The 24502-nt window shown below is 33.7% G+C and overlaps 1 protein-coding gene across 1 annotated transcript in view; it reads right to left on the reverse strand.

Annotated features, from left to right (window-relative positions):
- The window catches only part of VEGFC (vascular endothelial growth factor C), a 122292-nt gene that overhangs the window by 29180 nt on the left and 68610 nt on the right, over nt 1-24502 (reverse strand). The window contains exons 2-3 of the mRNA XM_024246206.3: nt 11928-12141; nt 10176-10366 (exon numbers count right to left, since the gene is read on the reverse strand). Coding sequence (XP_024101974.1) covers nt 10176-10366; nt 11928-12141 — 405 coding nt within the window. The remainder of the gene's footprint in view (nt 1-10175; nt 10367-11927; nt 12142-24502) is intronic.

Raw genomic sequence — 24502 nt, forward strand, 5'->3', positions numbered from 1 at the left:
AAAACACCATTATATCCTAAATATAACCAGTTTCTCTTCAGAACAAATCTCACTACCATATTTAATTTAAATTTAAATATTCTAAACTTTAGTCCATTAAGTACAGATATACGTACCCCCAGAAGAATATGATTAATAACTGTAAAATCAGATTTTAAAACTACACAAAATTTAAATAAATAATCCCCCAAAATGGGAAAAGGTCTTAGCATTTTGACTTAGCATTGCAACCACATGGCCAGCTATAAAAGGCCTGTGGAACTTAAATTAGGTTTGGGAAAGAAAATGGAATAACAGATAGCCTAACAGATTTAAATCTGGTACTCAATTAATTTTAACATATTGTTATGCATAAAAAGTATACACAGTACCACAATTAAAATAAAAACCTCAATTGAAGAGTTTTAGAAATACTGAATAAAATATGTGAATCTTATTGTACCTTGGGTTGGAAAAAAGTGGTATTTTTTACAGATGCATTAATCATATTCTTAAGGCAAATGTTATTCTTAAAGAAACTTCTGATAACTGGTACTGGCATAGAGTTCTTTTTCCACATCAGGATAAAACCTGATTTCCAAAAACTGTACTTGCCAAATATTAACTTGCTAAAGATACAATACAAATCACGTTCCATTTGCTGAATACATAGGAATGTAATAAATTAATCTTCTAGACTGCTGCAGTATTCTGTTTAATTAATGGAAGAAATATCCTGACTGCAGTGCAAAATAATACCTCTAATTTCATTATATAGTTGCATATTTGACTTAGGTTTAAATATTTTTTGTTGTAAAATTTTATGAAATATCCAACTTAAATATAATCGAGCATGTCTTTGTTAATATACATGCTCATATTATTGCTTTATAAAATAATGAAAAAGCAGTAGCTGCTTGTTTTTAAGATGGCAATGTAGAATTTAAAATAATGCTGCTTCTATATATCAGAATTAGCTCATAGCAAGCTAGCTTCCTACTAAACTGGCTTCTTTAGTCTGGCACTAATGAACACAGCAAAGAACTTCTAGTTCCTTGAGCTTGGTTTAACCCCACCATTTTCAAGGAGACTCTAGAGATTGAGTTGTTTTTCTTTATTCTTTCCTAGATTTAGTAAAATATATAAGGTAAATACTAACATTCAAGTAACTTTTTAATCCAAATGTGTGCCTCAAAAGCAGATGACTTTCTTCTGCTTCTGCTTTCATCACCAAATAATTTACCCCCTGCAAAATTCATTTTCTACTTTTTGGTTATATCTCTTAAATATACAACTTCTCATAAGAAAATATACTCAAAGTGTATGTTTATGAAAGAGGTTGAAAAGACATCCAATCTACTTAACTTTTCAAAGCCACTTAGATACTTGTGTGGAGAACTTTGAAGCAGTTTTTATCAATTAGTATACTTTGGAATGCACAGTGCATATGCTTTTACTTTTCAATGAACAGCTGGCTTCCTCACCCTGATAATCTCCCCTTCATTGAGTCCCATTAAAAAAAAGCATTTCTATGAAGTATCTATTAAAAAACTTGAGTTTAACATTACCAAAGGTACATTGTCCTTACAATTTATATCATTCCAATTGGTGGCTTTGCTACAAAATGTGCCTGGAACTCTTTTAACAAAATGAAAAGTCTTTTTTTTTTTCACCTTAAGAAAATACAGCATTAAGAAATTTCCTTTTATATTTGAAGGAAATCATCACACACTCCCATTCATACTACACTGATAATGCAATAAATTGAATAAATGCAGGAAAAGCTGCTACTTAAGTACACGTTTTCAGAACTTGGAATATTAATAAAAATGTAGGAAGACTGCATTCTTGCTTTCAGAAATTTTATGCCTCGACCTCCCTTGGTTTGTAAACGTCCTGGATATGCACTTCTATAAGCCTTTGTACTTTTCTTTCACAACACTTAAACTACTTTTAATTACTTGATAAATGTTGATTTCCCTTGCTAATTTGTTAGTTCCATTAGGGCAGGATCTATCCATCACTGTACACCTACACTTTGTGCATAGCATGCTTTTAGTACATAGTATGAAGCGCCACATAATGGGTGTACCATATGCACTCGTCTAACTGAATTTAAATTAAAACTATCTGCCGGGTGCAGTGGCTCATGCCTGTAATCCCAGCACATTGGGTGGCCGAGGCGAGTGGATCACTTGAGGTCAGGAGTTCGAGACCAGCCTGGCCAACATGGTGAAAACCTATCTCCATTAAAATACAAAATCAGCTGGGCGTGGTGGTAGGCATCTGTAATCCCAGCTACTCGGGAGGCTGAGGCAGGAGAATCGCTTGAACCCAGGAGGTGGAGATTGCAGTGAGCCAAGATCACACCATTGCACTCCAGCCTGGGTGACAAGAGTGAGACTCTGTCTCAAAAAAAAAAAAATCCCTTATACTACAAACAAAAATATAAGTGAATCCTTCGGATAGGAAAAGGGCATGATAATACAAAATCAAAGAGGAGAATGCAGGGCACAGCTAATGATGAATGTTGGCTTTCCCTTGGTACTGATGTTTGCTCTTCTCTTCTGATACATGAATACCCTAAGAATTAATAAGCACACCAGGCTTCAAATGACATTTATGAGAATGATGCTTCCTCCCAAATCTATATTTAAAGACCCAATTATTGTTCTAAAATTTTAGAATTATACATCAAACCTTCTGGTATCTCCACCTAAACACCATTCAGACTCTTTCAAATCAGCATATTCAAAATTTGACCTTTGACCCCAAATTTGTTTCTTTTTATTCAAGTATTCATTTTATTCACTTCTAAGTGTTTGCTATGTGCCAACTACTGTGCTATTGTTCAGTGTAATAAGCAGACACAATCTTTGCTTTCATGGAGTCTAGAACCTGCGGAATAAGACTGGGTGCAGTGGCTCACACCTGTAATCCCAGCACTTTGGGAGGCAGAGGTGGGTGGATCACCTGAGGTCAGGAGTTTCTAGGTCAGCCTGGCTAACATGGTGAAACCTCATCTCTACTACAAATTCAAAAAATTAGCCGAGTGTGGTGGTGCATACCTGTAATCCCAGCTACTTGGGAGGCTGAGGCAAGAGAATCACTTGAACCCCGGAGGCAGAGGTTGCAGTGAGCTGAGTTCGTGCCACTGCACTCCAGCCTGGGCAACAAGAGTGAGACTCCATCTAAAAAAAAAAAAAAAAAAAAAAAAAAAAAACCTAGGGAATGAAACAAAGATAAAACCATCTGACAGATAAGGTAATGATGCTAAGATACGGCAACAATGGATGCTGTGGAAGCACAGAACAGAATGCCCTGGAAGTCACATTTGTGTTTAGGCCTAAGAATGAGTAGAAATTAACTAGATACATCGAGATATGGGATCATGTGTAGGGAGACGTTTCAAACACAGAGTACAACATTGCAATACTGGAGGTGAAAGATATTGACATAACCCAAGAAGTGAAAAGAATTTGGGTCTTAGTGGTAAGTAGTTTTTGTGGGGAAAAGCATTGACATTTGAGGCTGGACATTTAGGTAGCATCCAGATCATTAAGGGCCCAGGAAATTATGTTTAAGGGATTTTGTCTGAAAGAAGAGTTCCATTCAAAACACTAACAACTTAGAACATTTGTACCAATCAATCTGACCAGATGCTGGCCTAAGCAACCCAATTAGAAAAGACAAGCTTATCACCACACTAGTTGAATGCTGGCTCCATCCCAATAAGGCAGTGTTATCGAGGAGTTTTTAGCAGTGTCTGACTTAGCATTAAGAAAAGAAAAAATAATCACTGCTAAAAAGTGGCAAATGGATTGGAGGAAAGGAAGAATGGAGGTAGGAGACCAGTTATTAGGCTTGTCCAAGAAGAATGGTCTAGGTAAGGGGTAAATGTGACCTAGATCAGAGTGGGATTAGCAGCATGGAGACACTGGTTGGGTCCTAGAGATGTTTGCAAGGTAGATTGAATAGCAATTAGTTTTGTTGAAAGGAAGAATAACTTGGCTTGACCAACTGGCTGAATGATGATGTCATTTACTAAGACAGAGAATACTGGAAAAAGAATAGGATTCACTTACTTGCTCATTTGGGCAAGGTGGTAGGGAATAGGTTGTAACTGTTAAGTGAGACAGACTGACTTGTCTGAGGGGGAGCCAAGTCACAAGGTGGAGTGGACAGTATAGAAATCAGGAGAGAAGCCTGAATTGGAGGGAAGGTTTGGGAAAAGTAAGAAAAAGTAGATGAGAAAATACAAGGAGAGTTATAGTCTGCAGAGAAGGTGTCTTAGGTCAGAATTCTCAGGAGAAATACCACATTTTTGATGAACTAAAAATTTTTAATTCTCAAAATCTTCAAATCTTTAAAAAATTAAAATGACAAAATAAAAACTAATGCTATATAAATTTTAAAATATGACTGCATTACAGATCAGAATGTATAAATATTGTGATTATTGTAAATATATAGCCTACCAATATGATAGAAAAAAACTAAAAAAAAAATCAACCAATAACAAAAAGCAGACAAACTTCAGAAATTTCACGGCAAGTCCTGATTTTTCACACAAGCAAAAGATTGGGAAGAAGTTGACAAAACTCATATCAACATTGTAAATCTATTATAAAAGTAAGCCTAAATTCTGCAAAGCTGGGAGGTGAAAGAGATGAAATACAGCAAGAAAAGATTCCATGTGATCTAAAGTAGACAATTTTCTTATAGCAAATATTTGATGTTTAAGTACTGAGTAGACTGGGAAAAATTATTTCACTTGTATGCAGCTTACACTTAGCACTAAATGCTCATCTTACCCCTGGCCCCTTGTAATTTTTTTTCTTTCTTTCTTTTTCTTTCTTTCTTTTTTTTCTTTTTTTTTTTTTTTTTTTGAGGCGGGGTCTGGCTCTGTCACCCTGGCTGGAGTGCAGTGGTACGATCTCTACTCACTGCAGCCTCTGCCTTCCAGGTTCCAGCAATCCTCCCACCTCAGCTACCTCCCATGTAGCTGGGACTACAGGTGCACAACACCACGCCTGGCTAATTTTTATACTTTTTTGGGGAGACAGGGTTTCACTATGTTGCCCAGGCTGGTCTCCACTTCCTAAGTTCAAGAGATCTGCCTGTCTCGGCATCCCAAAGTGCTGGGATTAAAGGTGTAAGCCACCGTGCCCAGCCAAGCCTTGCAATTTCTAAAGCCTAAACCTCTCCAACACCTCCCTCTTGATAGAGCAATTTTTATGCTACTGAGCATACACAGCTACCCTTGAATAACTACTTTCACTCCAATACCCACTGGGTGAATGTGACACCTAATCAGACCAATGCAGAAAATGAATATGCAATGGTCACAGAAAAAACACTAATGGTTAATGGAAGACTAAATTTATTTACTTTGCTTACTAACAAGGTACTGATTTTCTGTTTTCCAAGTTTAGATTTTACCTAAGGTATGCTTAGGTATCTATTTGGCCCATAGGTAAAGTACCCATTTATTTGGTCGACCAATAGTAAGAAAAATATAGTGTTGGCTTTTGCTCATATTAACTAATGAATGAGAGAATAAAGAAGAATTTTCTTCCTTATCTGTAAGACAAACAGATATCTATATATATGTAGCTATATAAATATCTCTCATCTAGACATCTAGATATATAGATATCTCTCATCTAGATATCTAGATGTAGATATATAGATATCTCTCATCTAGATATCTAGATGTAGATATATAGATATCTGTTTCTTTTACAGATATATATGTTTCTTTTACACATATATGTGTATATATAAAGTTTATATATACACATATATAAAGTTTATACATATATATAAAAGTTTTTATATATGTTTTATATATATAAAAGTTTATATATATAGTTTATATATACATATATATAAAGTACATATATAAAGTGTATATATATATACAGTTTATATATATATATATATATGTGACCATTGCATATTCATTTTCTGCACTGGTCTAATTAGGTGTCACATTCACCCAGTGGGTATTGGAATGAAAGTATTTATTCAAGGGTAGGTGTGTATATATATTATGTATATATATAAACTTCATATATATGTGTATATATATAAACTTCATATATATGTGTATGTATATAAACTTCATATATATGTGTATGCATATAAACTTTATATATGTGTATATATATAAACTTTATATATATGTGTGTATATATAAACTTTATATATATGTGTATACACATAAACTTTATATATATATATATATATATAAACTTTTAGGTTTGGGGGTCCATGTGCAGGTTTGTGACATAGGTAAACTTATTTTAGGTTTGGGGGTACATGTGCAGGTTTGTGACATAGGTAAACTTTTATTTCAGGTTTGGGGGTGCATGTGCAGGTTTGTGACATAGGTAAACTCATGTCATGGGGGTTGTTGCACAGATTATTTCATCACCCAGGAATTAAGCCCAGTACCCAATAGTTACCTTTTCTGTTCCTCTCTAGAAATAGTTATTTTTTAAAAGATCAAGCTAAATTGATAGCATAAAATTTGTTTGGCAAAAAGACTCATTATTTGAAAATTCCACAAGTGTGTTAATCAGCTATTTTATTAATAATAATCTTCAAGGCAGCAGTTTTAAAGCCTGGTTTAAAGGGAAAAGGCTAGGGGTCAGGGAACCAACTCCCTAAAACTGTGGGGGAAAATGCTGTGGATGTGTCTATATTTTCATTTGTTCTCATGAAAGGGTCCACAGTTTTTATGAGATACTAAAAGAGATTTGTGTACTGATTCTGTGGTAGGCACTGGGATAAGTAGTGAACAGACCTGTTTTTGCCTTTGTGGAGGAGGGAGACATTAATCAAGTAACAATGACTACATAACTATAAACTATGTGATTATAGGCTGTAATAAATACTATTTTAAAAATATGGGAAACTACAAAGCATTTACTGCAAATATTGGGTCTAATCCAAATAGGTCAGAAAGTCTTGCCTGAGGCCTTGCCGAAGCCACTTGACACCCAAATTGAGATCTGAAGAGCTAGCACCTCAGGAAAGAGGAGACAGGAAGTCCAGGTTAACTTAACAGTGTCTGTGCAAGGGCCCAGGAGCAGAGGAAACATGATGATGCCCAGGAATTGGAGAAAGTCTAGAGCATTGGAAGCACAAGATCAAGAATCATTACATTAGATGATGCTGAAGAGGGGCTATAGGGCAGAGATTGCAGGTTGTGATAAAGATGTGGTCTTAAAAATCCTGCATGTTCTCATTTATGTGGGAGCTAAACGAGTGGATCTCATGGAGGTAGAGAGAAGAATACTGATTATCAGAGGCTGGGAAGGGAAAGGGTAGGGAGGATGGAGAGAGGATGGTTGAGGGGTACAAAAGCACAGTTAAATAGAAGGAGTAAGTTTTAGTATTCAATAGTACATCAGGGAAATTGCAGTGAACAATGATATATTGTATATTTTTTAAAAAGCTGCAAGAGAAGAACTGTATTGTTCCCAATAGAAAGAAAAGATAAATGTTTGAGATGATGGATATCCCAATCACCCTGATTTGATCATTACACATTTTGTACAGGTACCAACATATCACATATGACGCCAAAATATGTACAACTATGATATATCAATAAATATAACCTTTAAAAAAGATTTTTGTCTTATTTTACAAGCAATGGGAAATCACTGAAAGGCCTTTATGCTGGAGACTGACATCAGATCTGTGGGGTTTTTTTGTTTTTGAAACAGGGTCATGCTCTGTCACCTAGGCTGGGAGTGCAGTGGTGCAATCCTAGCACACTGCAGCCCTGAACTCCTGGGCTCCAGCAATCCTCCTGCCTCTGCCTCCTCAGCAGCTGAGACCACAGGCATGAGCCACCATGCCTAGCCATAGATTTGGATCTATGTTTTTAAAAAATATGCTTGAAAGTAATTTATAGAAAAGATTATGAAGAAAGGAAATGGAAGGAGGAAGAGAAGAGAGAAGGTTATGTCATTAGTTGGAAAGAGTATCCAAAGTACCTTGGTTTACTATTTGATTTAAATCAAATACCATATTAGGAATATAATCTAGAATACATCATATTGCTTAACTGAATTATTTTAAAATATAAATTGTTAACGGCATTCCAAAAATTGTATATTTCAATTCCTAAATCATCCATATTTATTTTCTCTAACTTTAAAAGGAAATGACATTTTTCTCAAGAGACTCAGTATACCAAAATTCCTCTTAAGAGGTTTGGCTTGAAGATAAAAACAACATTTAAATTATTAATATGTTTTAAAAATGAATATTACCTTTCAAAGAATATCTGCTTGGCCTAAGTATTTCTATTTAATTTATTTTAAAGTATGCAGTTCTAAAATTTAGAGGATTTTAAAGAATCCTGTTTGATTTCAGGGTTATGATAAAATACATAATACCAATAAAACCTGTAAAGTAGTATTAATTTATTTAGAATAGTAAATACAAAACTATAATGTCTTATTGTTTATTTTATTGTTGTTTGATAAAGATTCAGGGAGGATAAATGAACTAAAGATAACTTTTGCTATGCCCAAGAGTATAATTATTTGTTAGTCTATTAAAAATATTAGAATTTTAGCCACCACTAAAATATTATCATGTTCCTACAACTGTACATTTTTCTGGTAAAGTTTCTAAATGCAGGACTATATTTAGAGTCATACTGTTTTCCTTGAGAACACATGTTGGAATGACCCCTACATTATTTTGCTGTGCTTTTAGGAAATAATCAGAATGAACTGCATCTGGCTAAGCTTAACTAACTATGATACTAAAAGAAATGATAGAAGGCCCCAATGCTCACCTTTTAATTTTTTTTTTAACTTTTAGAGTTGAGGCAGAGGCAAGCTGAATAGAAAATTTAGCTTTATAATTTATTTTTTGTTTCTTCTTGCAAGTCTTAATCTAAAATGGCTTGTTTCTTTATCAAGTGGGTGAGCAATATAAAGAAACTCAATTTTTGAAAAGAAAGCAATTAATTTGGGTTGTATAATAAGACAATGTCTCCAAACTCAGAGGCCAAATGATCATAACAGTAAAAATTTTGGAAATATTCAGCTAGCTGAAAAAATGTAGTTCATGGAATTGAGATAGTAATCTTAACTCTGATTTCTATTAATACTATATTGAAATAAGAGTAGGTTTTATTACTGAAAACCATGTAGATCAGCTAAAGTTTGCATAAATTAAAATGTTAATTTTCTGTCATACCACATCATACAAATCAAATCTAACACCACATCTTTCAAACAATTTCATTTTTCATTCTCCAGGTCAAAGAACAGTTCTGAATTTAGCCAGATTTACATGTGTGAGTCTAACTCCAAAAATCGCTTAGAAAGGCCATTAGGACAACCACAGTTTTGTCTTTCAGGGGAAGTTTGCTTCAGTCCAGCCCACAGGACTGGATTTCTCCAAACATTTCTGTTCAGAGGCCAGAGGTGCACACAATTTCAAACAACACTTTCATGGTTATCGCCAGCACATAAGCGTGTTCCACAGCCAGCCTCCTCTACCACGTAAGACCCACAAAGCAGGTTTATGTGTCTGGTCTGAAAATCCCTGATCCAAAGCCAACCTTAAGAGACATTTCCTGGTTATCAGAAGCTTACCATGTAATGAGATAAACTTCCCAGTTTATTCACAACATCTGAGATTTAGTGTCAGAGTTATTTCCTTTGCTTTCGACAGGAAGACAATGAATTTCTTCAGTGAGATGGCTTATTTCAATACTATACCACTATTTCACAGAACACACGTATTTAATTTTACATTTTGAATACTGTTGGCACTGTTACCTCCACCATCTGAAAACTTACCCATTTAAAAGTATTTTACTGCCAATGAACATGTTTATTCTTAAAGGTCAACACACACATACACACATACCTGTACACACATACATATGTATATTTATTGTTTTCTTCATGAGGCTTTGACTCCACTATATGAAGAGTTGGCAAAGCAATAAAGCATCAATTACTTTCTTTGTGACACTGTCTTGTCAAAAACACAAAATACTGAAAAATTGACTTCATTCCCCTAAAGAAAATATAAGAGACCTTGAGTTGAACTAAGTTACTTTAAACCAACCAGAAGTTTAAACACATCATCCACAAAGTTAAAGCTTCTGATTGAGGGGGCTCTCGCGGGTAGCAGGAATGGGCAATACCCACCGTCTTGCTGAGGTAGCTTGTGCTGGTGTTCATGCACTGTAGCCCCTCACTGTTGCAGCAACCCCCACATCTGTAGACGGACACACATGGAGGTTTAAAGAAGGTGTTTGTTGCGACTCCAAACTCCTTCCCCACATCTATACACACCTCCCGTGGCATGCATTGAGTCTTTCTCCACTCATTATCAATACCTGTCAAGTCATAGGGAAATCAGTAAGTTTTATGGAAACCACCGAGATAAAAAAGCCCACAGCAGCTGCAAATCACTCACATTCATTTCAGATTTTAACATTTAAGTTCAATATATAACTAAAGAGACAGCTGATGGGATCCCAAATTGACTTGTGAATGAGAATATGATATAACATTGAAAAGATAAGCTAAGGATATTTCTTAAACTCATTTCTATAGCTAGGCAATAAGCAAAATTAGCATTATGCTTTATTAAAAGTACACCAATATCCCACAACACTAATGTTTGGTTTTTCCTTCTTAGGAAAATGGTAATTTAATATATGAATGTTTATAAGATGTGCAGAGAGAGTCATGTTCATTCTCTATAGTATGAGCCATTTTTGTGCTCTCAATGCAAATATAAATATAATTTTATTTTTCTTTAAAACTGAGTTGCATATGAGAAGACAGCTACGGTTTTAGATTTAAGTCAAACATTCTTTTCAGGCAGACTATTTGGCAACCTTGAGTAATGTGGCTGCAACTACGTGAAATGCAAGGCTATTTTCCACCAACTGGGACTCATTCTGAACTTTCTTCAGCAAAGTCAATGTTTCCTATCCCTTTTAACTCTCCTCTAGAATTTTCTTTCTGATGAGTTAGTAGCTTACCTATAATACTGTCGACTTTTTAAATTCTGCATTACAAATAATGTACTTCCTAAGTATACTAGTTTATTTATCCCATATTTCCCCTAAAATGGAATTTTTGGAAAAGGACATAAACTATTGGTTATACAACCATGAAGCCATTTTGTTTGCCTCTGTTCTCAAAATACTTTCCAATATCAAACTTTTATAGCGATTAAGAGCTACCAACTGAAGGCAAGTATGTTTTTAAATCACTCCACCACTTTTTAATTTTTTAATAGAGATGAGGTCTTGCTGTGTTGTTCAGGCTGGTCTCTGACTCTGGCTTCAAGCAATCCTCCCACTTTGGCCTCCCAAAGGTCTCGGATTACAGACATGAACCTCTGTGCCCAGTCCTACCTCACCAATTGATGCTATGACGTTTTATGCAACATGATCATTTTCTGTGAAGCTTTATGCTAGATAGCTCATCAGCTTAAGTCCCACTCTGAGCCAGTTATCTACGAAGCAGCAAGGCAACAAGTGACATCTGAAAAGGTGATTTCAAATGAAGCATTTCTCAATCCAAATCAGATAGGAAATTAAGGTATAATTATTTGAGAAGATAAAGAATGTTTAAGTTATTCAACAGATAGAGTGTGTAAAATATAGCCATCTGTTTTAAAAATTTTCCAATGGCTATCACCTGAAAAAATAAATGTGCGTTTTTTTATGCATGGACCTATCTATCTTGTATTTTATGAAGTCGTCTTAATACTCAAAGTGAAATCATAAAATGTTGTATTTTGAAGTAATTCTTTATTTTCTATTTGCTTTCCGCCCTAAAGGTGTATTTGGTGATACAAACACTGAAATTAAAGAACCAGGCTGGCAACTTCTACTGGTTTGATATATAAGGCTTCCTATACATTTTATTTCCCATACTTACTTTTCAAGATCTCTGTATTATAATGTGCTGCAGCAAATTTTATAGTCTCTTCTGTCCTTGAGTTGAGGTTGGTCTGTTCTCTGTAATGTTGCCAGCCTCCTTTCCTTAGCTGACACTTGTACATTTTCCAATATTCTGGGTAGAGTACAGTCATGAGTTCATCTACACTGGACACAGAACGTAACTGCTCCTCCAGATCTTTGCTTGCATAAGCCTGTCAAAGAAAAATGCAAGATCAATGACTTACCAGCTTAAGGGATTTAGAAACAAATGCACTATAAAATGGTTAGGTTTAATAGTATCTACGCTCCGTTCCCTAACACAAATATTATTAATTACTCCTAAATTACTTCACTTTCCTTGGTAAAATTATATTTGTATTTTAATTTGTATGAACCAAAACAATTAAAAATGTATATTTTGTTGTCAGGAAAAAAATTTTGTGATATAATTTTAAAATAATTTTAAGGTAGCTTATTTATTTTATTCATAGCTCTTTCAAATAATTGGTCAATTTGTATGTTTGAAAATTTATTCATTTGTATCACTCTACTAAACAGATAAAATTACCCTGAAATCCACCCTAATGCTTTGCTTTATTTTTAGTTACCAGCAACAATAAAATATGCTTAAGCAGGATGCTTGAGAGTAGGAGTTTTACTTTCATGGGAGCTATTTTAGAACAAATAATCATATGAAGAAAGGAATTTCAACAACATTGTCACTGTAAGATTTATATTTTGGCAGAATCTCTCAATATTTAAAAGAAAATTTTATCATCAAGATTAATACCACCTTCATAGAAATGAAATAGTTTAGAGAACACTAAATCTTATTGACGGCTAACTGCATATATAAGTGTACTCATTTAAGTAGAACATTCCAAATTATATTTTAGTAGTTACCATATCTAAGAAACAAATACAATTTTTTTCTAAATTATACTTTAGAATTAGGAAAAAGGAACCTTGTATAGCTTTATCTATCTGCCAAGTAAAATACAACATCAATTGTTTATTTTATATTGTCATGATTATCCCAGCTTTTAAATATAAGTATGTAAGTAAATACTTTGGACATTAGTTCTCAAAGTTTAGTGGGAATAAGAGTCAATGAACTAACTGTCAGAAATGCAGGTAACTGTCCCCCACCTCTCCATGGTTTCTTGGGTGGATCAAGAACCTACATTTTAACAAATTATAGTTTTTCCTGTCTAATTTTTGAGCACAAAATGAACATATTTGCCTTAAAATTGAAATCTTATTTAATCTGAAAAGTATTTTTCACTTCTATTTTTAATAATCCAAGTTATTCTATGTAAGCGATTTTTGTACCATATATTGAGAAACATAATCTAATCTCATTTTTTAATCTCATTATAACAGAGCCTCCTAAAAATAAAAGTCAATTATTAATATGAAATGTGTTGTTCCCTATTAGATAATGAAGTTGGCTGTGAATGTTGAGTTTACCCTTTCACTACCATTTATGGTGTGATTTGAGTATATCACTTAATCTCTATAGGTCTATGTTAGAAAAATATTTATATTATGCCATTACTTTCTGAAGTATATGGGATGATTCCTGATACACCATACAGTCATAGAGAATCTACTGAATACGGGAAGGGTGGAGGTGGAGAGGAGATCTTAGTTTAAATGAAAGTTACAAAACATCCTCTCACAGTTTCCCAATTAGATGTTTATAAAATATTTGCCAAAAAAACTCACTTATGACACAAAATTCAAAACTCAAAAGTGTTTCAGAATCTAAAAAGGTTGCTACTGAAGGGAAAATTTATAAAAGTGATTATAAAAATAACACAATATGTGAGGTGATGGATATGTTAACATGATTATGATAATCATTTCACAATGCATATGTACAGCAAAATATCACATCACATACCTTAAATATATACCATTTTTATTTGTCAGTCACACCTCAATAATGTTGGGAAAAAAACAGTGTACAGGTGTATTTGTGGTCACTGTTACCTGCGGTAAAATGTGACAGATCAGTTTTTGTTTGTCTCTGCTTGTTGAATAGCCCTAGAAGAAAAGGCGCAATAGGGACCTGTGTGTGATTGGAAGGTTCCTGGAACTCTCTGCTACAAGTCAGCTGGGATTAAAGACAGGTTGTGACCTAGACTGATCACATCAATTTCCAGAACAGGCCTGCACGTTCAGCCTAGCAAGAGGAGCTGTAATACATCGTTACAAAATATAATAAAAGATATTCACCAAACTGTTAAGAAAGGGATGATGGTAGACAGAGACTTTGAATTAAGTATTATTTGAAGTTTTAAGACAAACAAATTAGTACTGTAAAACTTCGAAATGAGAAATAACTATAACAATATTTATATTTATTAAAAAAACGCTCTTCTTCAATAGATCAGCTGGAGAAAAACATAAGCATAACATTCACAATAGAGAAAATGCAATATTAAAAATGAAAAAAAGTAGAAAAGCTATTATATTTATACTCTCAGGCTGAAAAAGCCTTTTTTAAAGTGAATATAAAATAAAATGTTTGTATGGCAGAAAACACTGCAAACAAAAGACAATAAAGTAGGACATTATTTGCAATATACATAATGGGTGAAAATGGTCTAATATTCTTAAAATACTGCATGAATATACTAACGAAAAATTAAAATGGTGCTTCAATAGAAAGATGGACAAAGAACTTGAACTGAATATTAACGAAGAAGAAATATAAATAATACTTGTATGATGGAAAAAGTGAAGGAAACTATAATTCTATTCAATCCTGGTGGGAGTATAAATTTGAACATCTATTCCAGGAAAATGTGGGACTGCAGGTTGAAAGGCCTCTAATACATGCTCCATTTAGATAGCCAATTCACTGTGGAATAAAATTTCCTATCCAAAAGAAGTGATATAATTCTGTCAGGTATATGTACAAATTCACTGTGCAGCTGTCTATATAATAGTGTATATATAAAGCAATCTAGCAGACAGGGCACAGTGGCTCACGCCTGTAATCCCAACACTTTGGGAGACCAAGGCAGGTGGATCAGGAAGTCAGGAGTTCGAGACCAGCCTGGCCAATGGGGTGAAACCCCATCTCTACTAAAAATACAAAAATTAGCTGGGCGTGGGGGTGCGTGCCTGTAATCCCAGCTACTCAGGAGGCTGAGGCAGGAGAATCGCTTGAACCCAGTAGGCTGAGGTTGCGGTGAGCTGAGATCACGCCACTGCACTCCAGCCTGGGAAATAGAGTGACACTCCATCTCAAAAAAAAAAAAAAAAAAAAAGCAACCTATATAGGCAATAATAAAGAATTGATGAGATAATTTATAGTAAAAACAGAAATTAGCACAGAAAGGAATGTAATAAAACTGTAAGATGTTGATATAGAAGTATAACAGATGTGCAAAGAGGTTCATGATATATTCTATGACAAACTAGGATACACAATTTATATACTACATACACACACAGAAGGATCATATATACATTTAAAACATAAACTTTTTACAAAATAAAATTTATATATAGATTGTGTATGTGTGTGCAAGTAGTGTTAAGAGTAAAAGATACGTAACAGGAAAAAATAGTTATCTTCTCTGAATTACAGGATTAAGGTAATCATGCTCTTCTTTATACATTTCTGTATTTTAAATTTTAAATGATGAATATATGTAACTTTCTATAACCAAAACAAAATGTTTAAAGTAGTCATACCTGAGCATTTTGGGAGGCCACATTATTAGCTCTTATTTTACCCTTTCATTTACTTCACTGCTCTTATTTCTGCATAGAGCATGCCTTTATATATTATTTAATTTATACTAATCATTGACAAAAGTAGTCTATGGCAGACAAATGAAATAAAAACGGCTTGAAGATTGAGCAATTAATTCGCCTTTTCTCACTAGACTGTAATTATTATACTGGTGTGGAAGAAAAATAAGCTTTAGTATCAGAAGACCCGGAAATACCTAATGTAAATGACGAGTTGATGGGTGTAGCAAACCAGCATGGCACATGTATACCTATGTAACAAACCTCCATGTTGTGCACATGTACCCCAGAACTTAAAGTATATTAAAAAAAACAGATTTCTATCTTTGCTACAGATCATATTTAATTGAGTAAGATTAGACTTCTCTCTTTGAACTTCATTTTACTCTGTAAAATGGGAATAACAATATCTTTCTCATAGAGTTTTTGTGGTGATCCAAATAGACATTTGATATACAAGTGTAATATGACTCTTGTCGCCAGGGTGGAATTGTCATTATAACATCCTTAGGGAACAAAAGAACAGTACAGAGATTATCAGATGAATTGAAATTTTTACACCATTATTCTACCTCAGTACTGTCCAAGTTCTTCTTCAGATCTGTCTTCAGCATTTACACTCTAAATGACTAGTAACCTAGGAAGTGAGCATTGTCACCTAACTGATAGGATTGTTTAGTGAATATCTCAGTGAATAGTGAGAGGACTGTTTACCACCTAACCATGGAACATTCACATTCACATTCTAGTTTGGAAGAATCTGAAGAGGCCCCAGTAAACTAGAATGAGTTCTGAGCCACAGACATACCAAAATCTTTCAAGTGGAAGTGTTATGCATATGAAAGTCAAGTTCCTTCCTAATGATTTCTTGAGCCTCATGTACACCAATGTTTTCTAGAACATTGAGGTCATTTGTTTGAATATTAATATATTCCTTTATCTTTCAAAGGATTTGGTGCAGTTTAAAATAGAGAGTGCCTTACAAATGGATACTAAACTGTAATAAAAACTTCAACCAATGTAAAAGTTAATCTAATTTTGCATTCCAACTTGGATGGATCAATTAGGAGGTACTAGTAACTAGTAATCGTCAGCATTTATGCATTAGCAAACAGCAACCTACATGATATTCAGTGGAGGAGTCTGAGATGCTATGGAAGCCAAAGCTGAGTGTGCAATGACAACGTCAGGGAGCTACAGAAAATCAGGAGTCATTCCTGATTCCTAAAAGGCATTCCCTTCTGACTTAACAGAAGAAGGATGATACAAGATATCTCTTTCTGGGAGAAATTACAAGATGACAAAGAGTTTTGGGGTTTCTCCTGCACTCTATAACTCTCTTTGGTTATGAAGATTCATAATATGAGGTGAGCACTTAGGGGAGAATTGACAACTTCATGTTTTACACACATAATTATTGTTTTTTTAAAAAAATTAATTTTTCTCTTGCTTCTCTACTTTGACTTGGGGTTGTGCAGACGCCCATTAGGGAGAAGGCACAAGTGCATGCAAGTTGTCCTACTTGTAATATCCCAGAGAGTCAGTAATAAGTGGGAAGCAGAAGAGGCATCTAGGATTAATACCATTCATGGTTCTGGACTTGCTAATGAATGGCATTTAAAATCTATAAAAATCTTTTAAAAATCTATAAAACCAATGCCAACAGTCTCTTCAAATAACCATCTTAAGTTAATGAGCATGTTATATATAAATGTGACACATTTAATAATTTTATGAAGTTGAAAATCACGTGGAAATGCATAGACTTGAATTATGAAAAATGTTCTTTTACCTAGGAGCATATACTCATCAAATAATAATAATCAGAATTGAAATAATAGGCAAGAATAGATCAAAAGAAACGTCTGATCACAATATAAGCTGAGTATCCTTATCCCAAATGCTTGGGATTAAAAGTGTTTTGGATTTTGGATTTGTTTGTTTGTTTTTGAAATAGTTGTATTTTACTGGTTGAGCAACCCTAATCCAAAAATCCAAAATCCAAAATGCTTCAATGAGCATTTCCTTTGAAAGTCAAGTTAATACTCAAAGAGTTTCATATTTTGGAGCACTTTGGATTTTGAGTTTTGGAATAGGGATACTCAAACTGTACCGTATTTTCATGAAGTAGCCACAAAGGGTCACAGGCAAGTCTGGTTACTTGTCCAATATATCTGTATTTTGGTGGAGAGGAGAAAAAAATAACCTAATGTTCAAACTGGAAAACAAGGAATGTTTATAAATTTTAACTGTCCACATATCTTTAAAAGTTTATGAATTTTTTAACTGTCCATATACTATCTTTAAAAGTCTGACTCAAGTAATACCTCAAATTTGAAAAAATGTACATTACAACAGATAATTTTATAAGGTAAAGCATAAGGAGGATTACTTGCTCAAATGGTCAGATTAATAATGTAAGAAATTTACTAAAATGTTTTAAAATGAAATATTTATCATATTATTCATTATACACATCATCTCTGTGTCCTAAGAAAACAAATAGTCAATTGGCATTAAGCTCTCATAAGGTAGTTACCAAAGTCAATAACTGCATACTGCCATTAGTTGCTGAGTTATTCTTCCCCTAAAATAGCAAAGAAACTTGCATATTCTCATTCCTTCCTATTTAAAAATGGCAGTTGTATAACAGATGAACTTGTAGGTTCTTTCATTTTCTTCAGCTATTTATGGTGGGCAAATTTGTACATTTTAAAAATATATTCTAATTATTTAAAAATACTTTCTTTTAAGAAAAAATTGGGTAAAGTGGCAGAATAAACAAAATTTTGGATTTGAGAAACCTTCCAATACATAGTTATAAAATTCACTTTTAAAATCCCCCTTTGATAGAGAGTCATCAAAATATGGAAATTCAAACGTATCCTTCTAAGGAACAGAGATTTATAAATGTTTCACATAACCGCAGCAAACCATTTTACCTAATGTTTCAGTGAAGGTGTGAGAGTCAAGAGTCTTTCACCCTCAGGCACCCATCATCCGTGTCTACACCAACCAGATGTGCCACAGATAGGGAACCCTGGAATTAGATATTTAAATTTCAGCTTAATATTGGAAGTTTCTAATTGGAAATTTTAAATTTTAATGTTCAATTGAATTTGTGTCTGAAATGTTCTATCGCAAATGTTGAAAATAATACCATAATAGAGAATAGACTCTTTTTATATCTATTAACAGCATAAAATCTTATTTTTTGTCACTTTTTTTAGTTTGTTACCTGTTTTAATTAAAGAAAAAACAAAAAAAATTATCAAAATCTAAGTAGGCTCTTAGGACATTTTAAATATTCATTTACTCTCTAACGTAATACCAAAGTAGACACAGTTACTTCTGCGCAATCAACACACTGGAAAACAAAGTACTTTATACGCACTGATTTCCTGCACTGAAAACTACTTGCTTGACTCTTCTGGAAGAGGATCCTCATTGACTTCACTTTGGCAAGTGGCAAAATAACTTCAGAGATATGAATTCAAACCTTTTTCCCTATATGACTGCAAAAACAGTACTATGTAGGTGAAGCCAAAAATAACAAAATAACAAATGCAATTATTCACTGAATATTAAGGCAATTCCAAGGAACTAAAATTGATTACTTGAACATTCCAGCATATAGAACAGTAGAGCAATGGTTCTCAAATCAGGGTTGATTTGGCAATGATAGATCCTCCCCCAACCTTCCAATCACACAGTCCCCTGTTGCTCCTTTTGTTCACTTTTCAGGATCGTGGCACTAGTGAGTAGAGGCCAGGTATGCTGCTAATCATTCTACAAGGCACAGAACATTCCCCTACAAAAAAGGAATTATCCAGGCTAATGTGTCAATAGTGCCGCTATTGGGAAACCCTGCAGTTAGGTAAGAGTGGGCCTTGTCAGATGCAATAATTTAGCTGTATAGGTAATTTATTAGCCTCTTAACACATCAGAAAGCTGAAATTTGCTTGAATTTCACCCTGTAAAATCACGTAGAAATGTCAGAATGAGTTAATCTAAAATACCACCAGCAACTAAACTTAGTAAATGTTCTTAGGGAGAATTATTTATTGACCAGGGTAATATATTATTTTCTTTCTACATAGGCATTTCTCAACAGTGTTCCTTTGTTTCATAAAGAGAAGAGAATGGAGCAGTTCAGACACAGTATTCCTAGGTAAGTCAGTATAAAACGTTTCAAAATTATTTTCCTTTGCTTGCCTATGATTTCAAAAACAACTTTAGAATATCTTTTCCAAAAAGTTTATTCATAAAATTCTTTTGAAATTAAAAAGTGTAATGTGTTATTAAAATATTTATGTTTCATAAAATTTCTGTTCTTCTTTGATATTTCAAAAATCGATGTATGTGAATGCTGTTTAGTATTAAATGTAGTATTAGTATTAAAGATGCCATTTTGAAAAAAAAACCTTCTAATTAATGAATAAAGAGAACAAATCATGACTATATGGTGTGATGAATTTTTACAAACTGAAAAAATCCCTATAATCATATCTAGATCAAGATACAGAACACTGACCACATCTTAGAAGCTATCTTTATTCTCATTTCTCTTCACAAAATGTAACCAAGAATTGTTGACTTCTACCAAAATAAGCAGTTTTTAGTTTTTCAATTTACGTAAGTGAAATCCTATAGTATATAATCTTCCGTGTTTGAGTATTCTTCTTCTCAACCTTATCATGTAAAGCAGTTGGTTTCCCTGCGGACTGATTTTCCATTACATGAACTACTGCAATTTATTAATCTAGTTTATTCTCTACATGTCTTTTAATGGACATAACAGGCATTTTTATCAGTGGAGGGTGTATAAACAGAAATGGAACTGATGCAGAAATCAGGGCAGTGAAGTAATTGAAAGGGTAAAATGATAGCTAATAATATGGCCTCCCAAAATGCTCAGGCATAATTACTTAGAACATTTAGCTTTGCTTATAAAAAGTTACATATATTCATCATTTAAATTTTAAAATACAGAAATGTATAAAGAAGAGCATGATTACCTTAATCCTGTAATTTGGAGAAGATAACTTTTTTTGTGTTGCATATCTTTTACTCTTAACACTACATGCACACACATATGCAATCTATATATACATTTTATTTTGTGAAAAGATTATATTTTAAATATAGATGATCCGTGTGTGTGTGTAGTATATAAATTGTGTATCCTACTTTGTCATAATCATGAACCTCCTTTCATATCTAAGTTATACATCTGTATCATCATCTTATAGTTTTATTACATTCCTTTCTGTGCTAATTTCTGTTTTTACTATAAATTATCTCATCAATTCTTTATTATTGTCTGTATAGGTTGCTTTTTATATTCATTATTATAAAGACAGCTGCACAATGAATTTATACATATATCTGACAGAATTATATCACTTCTGTTGGATAGGAAATTTTATTCCAAAGTGAGTTGGCTATCTAAATGGAGCATATATTAAAGGCCTTTCAATCTGCAATATCACATCTTCCTTGAACAGATGTACACATTTATACTCCCACCAGAATTGAAAAGAATTATAGTTTCCTTCACTTTTACCATCATGCAATATGTAGTATTTATTTATATTTCTTCTTTGTTAATATTCAGTTCAAGTTCTTTGCCCATCTTTCTACTGAAGCACCAGTTTGTTTTTTCATTAGTATATTCATGCAATATTTTAAGAGTATTAGTCCATTTTCATCCATTATGTATATCGCAAATAATTTCCTATTTTATTGCCTTTTAATTTGTTTGCAGTGTTTTCTGCCATACACGTATTTTCATTTTATTTTATATTCACTTTTAACAAGGCGTTTTTCAGCCTAAGAGTATAAATAATAATAACTTTTCTACTGTTTTTTTTTTTCATTTTTTAATAATGCATTTTCTCTATTGTGAACCACATGACTACGTATGTTGTTGGTTATTTTTCTGGATTTTTGGATTTGTTTCATTGATCCTTTTGTCTGACGTTATGCTAAAACCATACTATAACAGCTTTATAATTACCCTTGATATTCAGCATATTATTTGGTGTATACCTGTGATAGCACAAATTTTGATAACATTATTGATACACAAAAATTTTTGCAATTTCGTTTTCTTTTTCTATGACAAATTTCAATTATGCTTTTGAAAAAAACCTTGGGGTACTTGATGGCATTAAATAATATATGTCAAATGCATAGCCTAGTACTGTACACGTTGACACTCAAAGATAGCTATAGTTAGTAACAGCCGTAGTAGCGGAAATTATAGTAAACATGTCAGCAGTAATTATATTAATGAATAGTCATTAAACTGTGTAATAGATTCAATTCTCAAAGAATACTTTAATATTTTCACTCACTTAAAATCTATATTCTTTGTGAAATCTAAATTTTCCCAATCAAATGTACATACTACTTAACACAATGCAGACCCAAAGATACACATCTAACACAATGTCTGACAGAGTTTTGAGTTTTCTAAGAGAGAACAAGCTTTGGAGGACCATACATGTATGATACAAGATAACACTAAGAGTATGTGTTTTGGGCAATGATCTACTTGTGCTTCAATCTTTCCTTCTCCAGATACTATCTCTGTAACCTTTGAGGCTCACTTCCTCATTTGAAATATGAAGACTGCTGAAACAATGAAATGAGCTACTGTGAAATAAGGTATGCAAATAGCCCAGTGCTTGATTATACTAGGTTTCTGTCCCAAGTTCTTCTCAAGTTTATTTGTATTTTATTATTTTTTTCTTCCTTTTTTCAGTTAGGCTTGAGCTGAATTTATTATTACTATTTGACGGAGATGAATTTTTTTTCTTCCTCTAATGTTTCCATTTGCAAAGAAACCATTTATTTATTTGCCTGTATATTTTATTTAATTATGTCCCTTTACACAGCAGAGTTAGAAATACATTTTTCTACCTGCTGCAAGGAGTTATATGAAAGACCAGTATTATGCCAAACATGTGAGCCTTTTCTCAAATAAGTGCAATGTGTTCAGATGCAAGGTAATTCCAAGAAGAAGTCATCAGATTCCTTATTACTCCCCTAAAAGGGCACCTTTTTAGGATCTGGAGGCCTGGGTAATCAGGATCCAGATCCATTAAGCCTGTTAGAAAAGGCTGAGTGAAAAGACAGAGTCAAAAAAGAAAAAGAGGATTATCGGGGGGAAATATATCTGGAAAACGTGGAGGAAATCAGGAGACAGAATAAAGTTTCAGAAACTGGGACTCATAATGTTTTACTGATTTTCAAAGTGATTATGATATGCCCAGTCCTATGCAAGGTGCTGGGCCAACACAAAAATCAGCAGCTGCCACCATTACTTGACCTGTCTCATTTTGGCAAAGAATCAGTTGCATCTAGAGTTGAGACATTCCTAAGCATCTTGTAGCCCAGAGCTCTCAAAGGCATGAACAAGCCTTTTTCTTAAAACAATCACAGCATCATCCATGTCCCTACAAAGGACATGAACTCATCATTTTTTATGGCTGCATAGTATTCCATGGTGTATATGTGCCACATTTTCTTAATCCAGTCTATCATTGTTGGACATTTGGGTTGGTTCCAAGTCTTTGCTATTGTGAATAGTGCCGCAATAAACATACGTGTGCATGTGTCTTTATAGCAGCATGATTTATAGTCCTTTGGGTATATACCCAGTAATGGGATGGCTGGGTCAAATGGTATTTCTAGTTCTAGATCCCTGAGGAATCGCCACACTGACTTCCACCGTGGTTGAACTACTTTACAGTCCCACCAACAGTGTAAAAGTGTTCCTATTTCTCCACATGGGCCTGTTTGGGGTGGAGGGAGAGGGGAGGGATAGCATTAGGAGATATACCTAATGTAAATGACAAGTTAATGGGTGCAGCACACCAACATGGCACATGTATACATATGTAACAAACCTGCACGTTGTGCACATGTACCCTAAAACTTAAAGTATAATAATAAAAAAAAACAATCACAGCAAATACCATTCCATACATTTAAATACAATGCATTATAGCCAAAAAGAAAAAGCCTGTTTCCAGAGTATTTAAGGGTTCGCTGAGATTGTCTTCAAGGGGTGGAAGATCAAAGTAAGGGATGTCACAAGAGCTAAAGTAAATGAAAACAGCAAATGAGATTAGAAGCTCACTCATACTTTCCTCTCCAGCTCTGCTGTTGCTATTCCCGAAGTTCATGCTTTAATTACCTTGTTGTAGGAAATTACAGGTGAGACCAAATTGTTTTCCCTACTGCTGCTTCTCTCCCTCCGCATGCATCCCATACACACCAGCTGATCACTGTTCTTGAAGCATCACTCTTATCTGATGCTTCCTTCCTCAAAGGTCTCTCCTGGTATCCTACAAACTAATAAATAAAGCTTATATATATTCTGGAAGTCCTAGGAAGTTTTTAAATAAATGTAGTTAGTGATAATAATAACACCCCAAAGCTTATGGTCCCCCATCTATAAAATGTAGATAATATAACATATTTTGCAAAGCTATTGTGAGTATAAATATGATATTTGTAAAAATAATAAGGAGGCAGATAGACTAGGAAGCCACTTGAATCTGATAAAATATTTTAAATAAATAACAAAGTAGGGAAAATATGATTTTAAAATTTTTATTGAATGACTACTATGTGCCAACGAATATTCAAGGCATGCTACTTGTAAACAAGGTCTCTCCTTTCACAGAGTTTATAAGAGTTTATTTATTTTGAGAGCTAAGAATATTAATTATCAGCTCCTTAGAATTTGTTATTCCCAAAGAATTTGTGAATTTTGAAGCACACCTGCTT

Source organism: Pongo abelii, chromosome 3 (assembly GCF_028885655.2).
Source record: "Pongo abelii isolate AG06213 chromosome 3, NHGRI_mPonAbe1-v2.0_pri, whole genome shotgun sequence".
NCBI classification, from domain to species: domain Eukaryota; kingdom Metazoa; phylum Chordata; class Mammalia; order Primates; family Hominidae; genus Pongo; species Pongo abelii.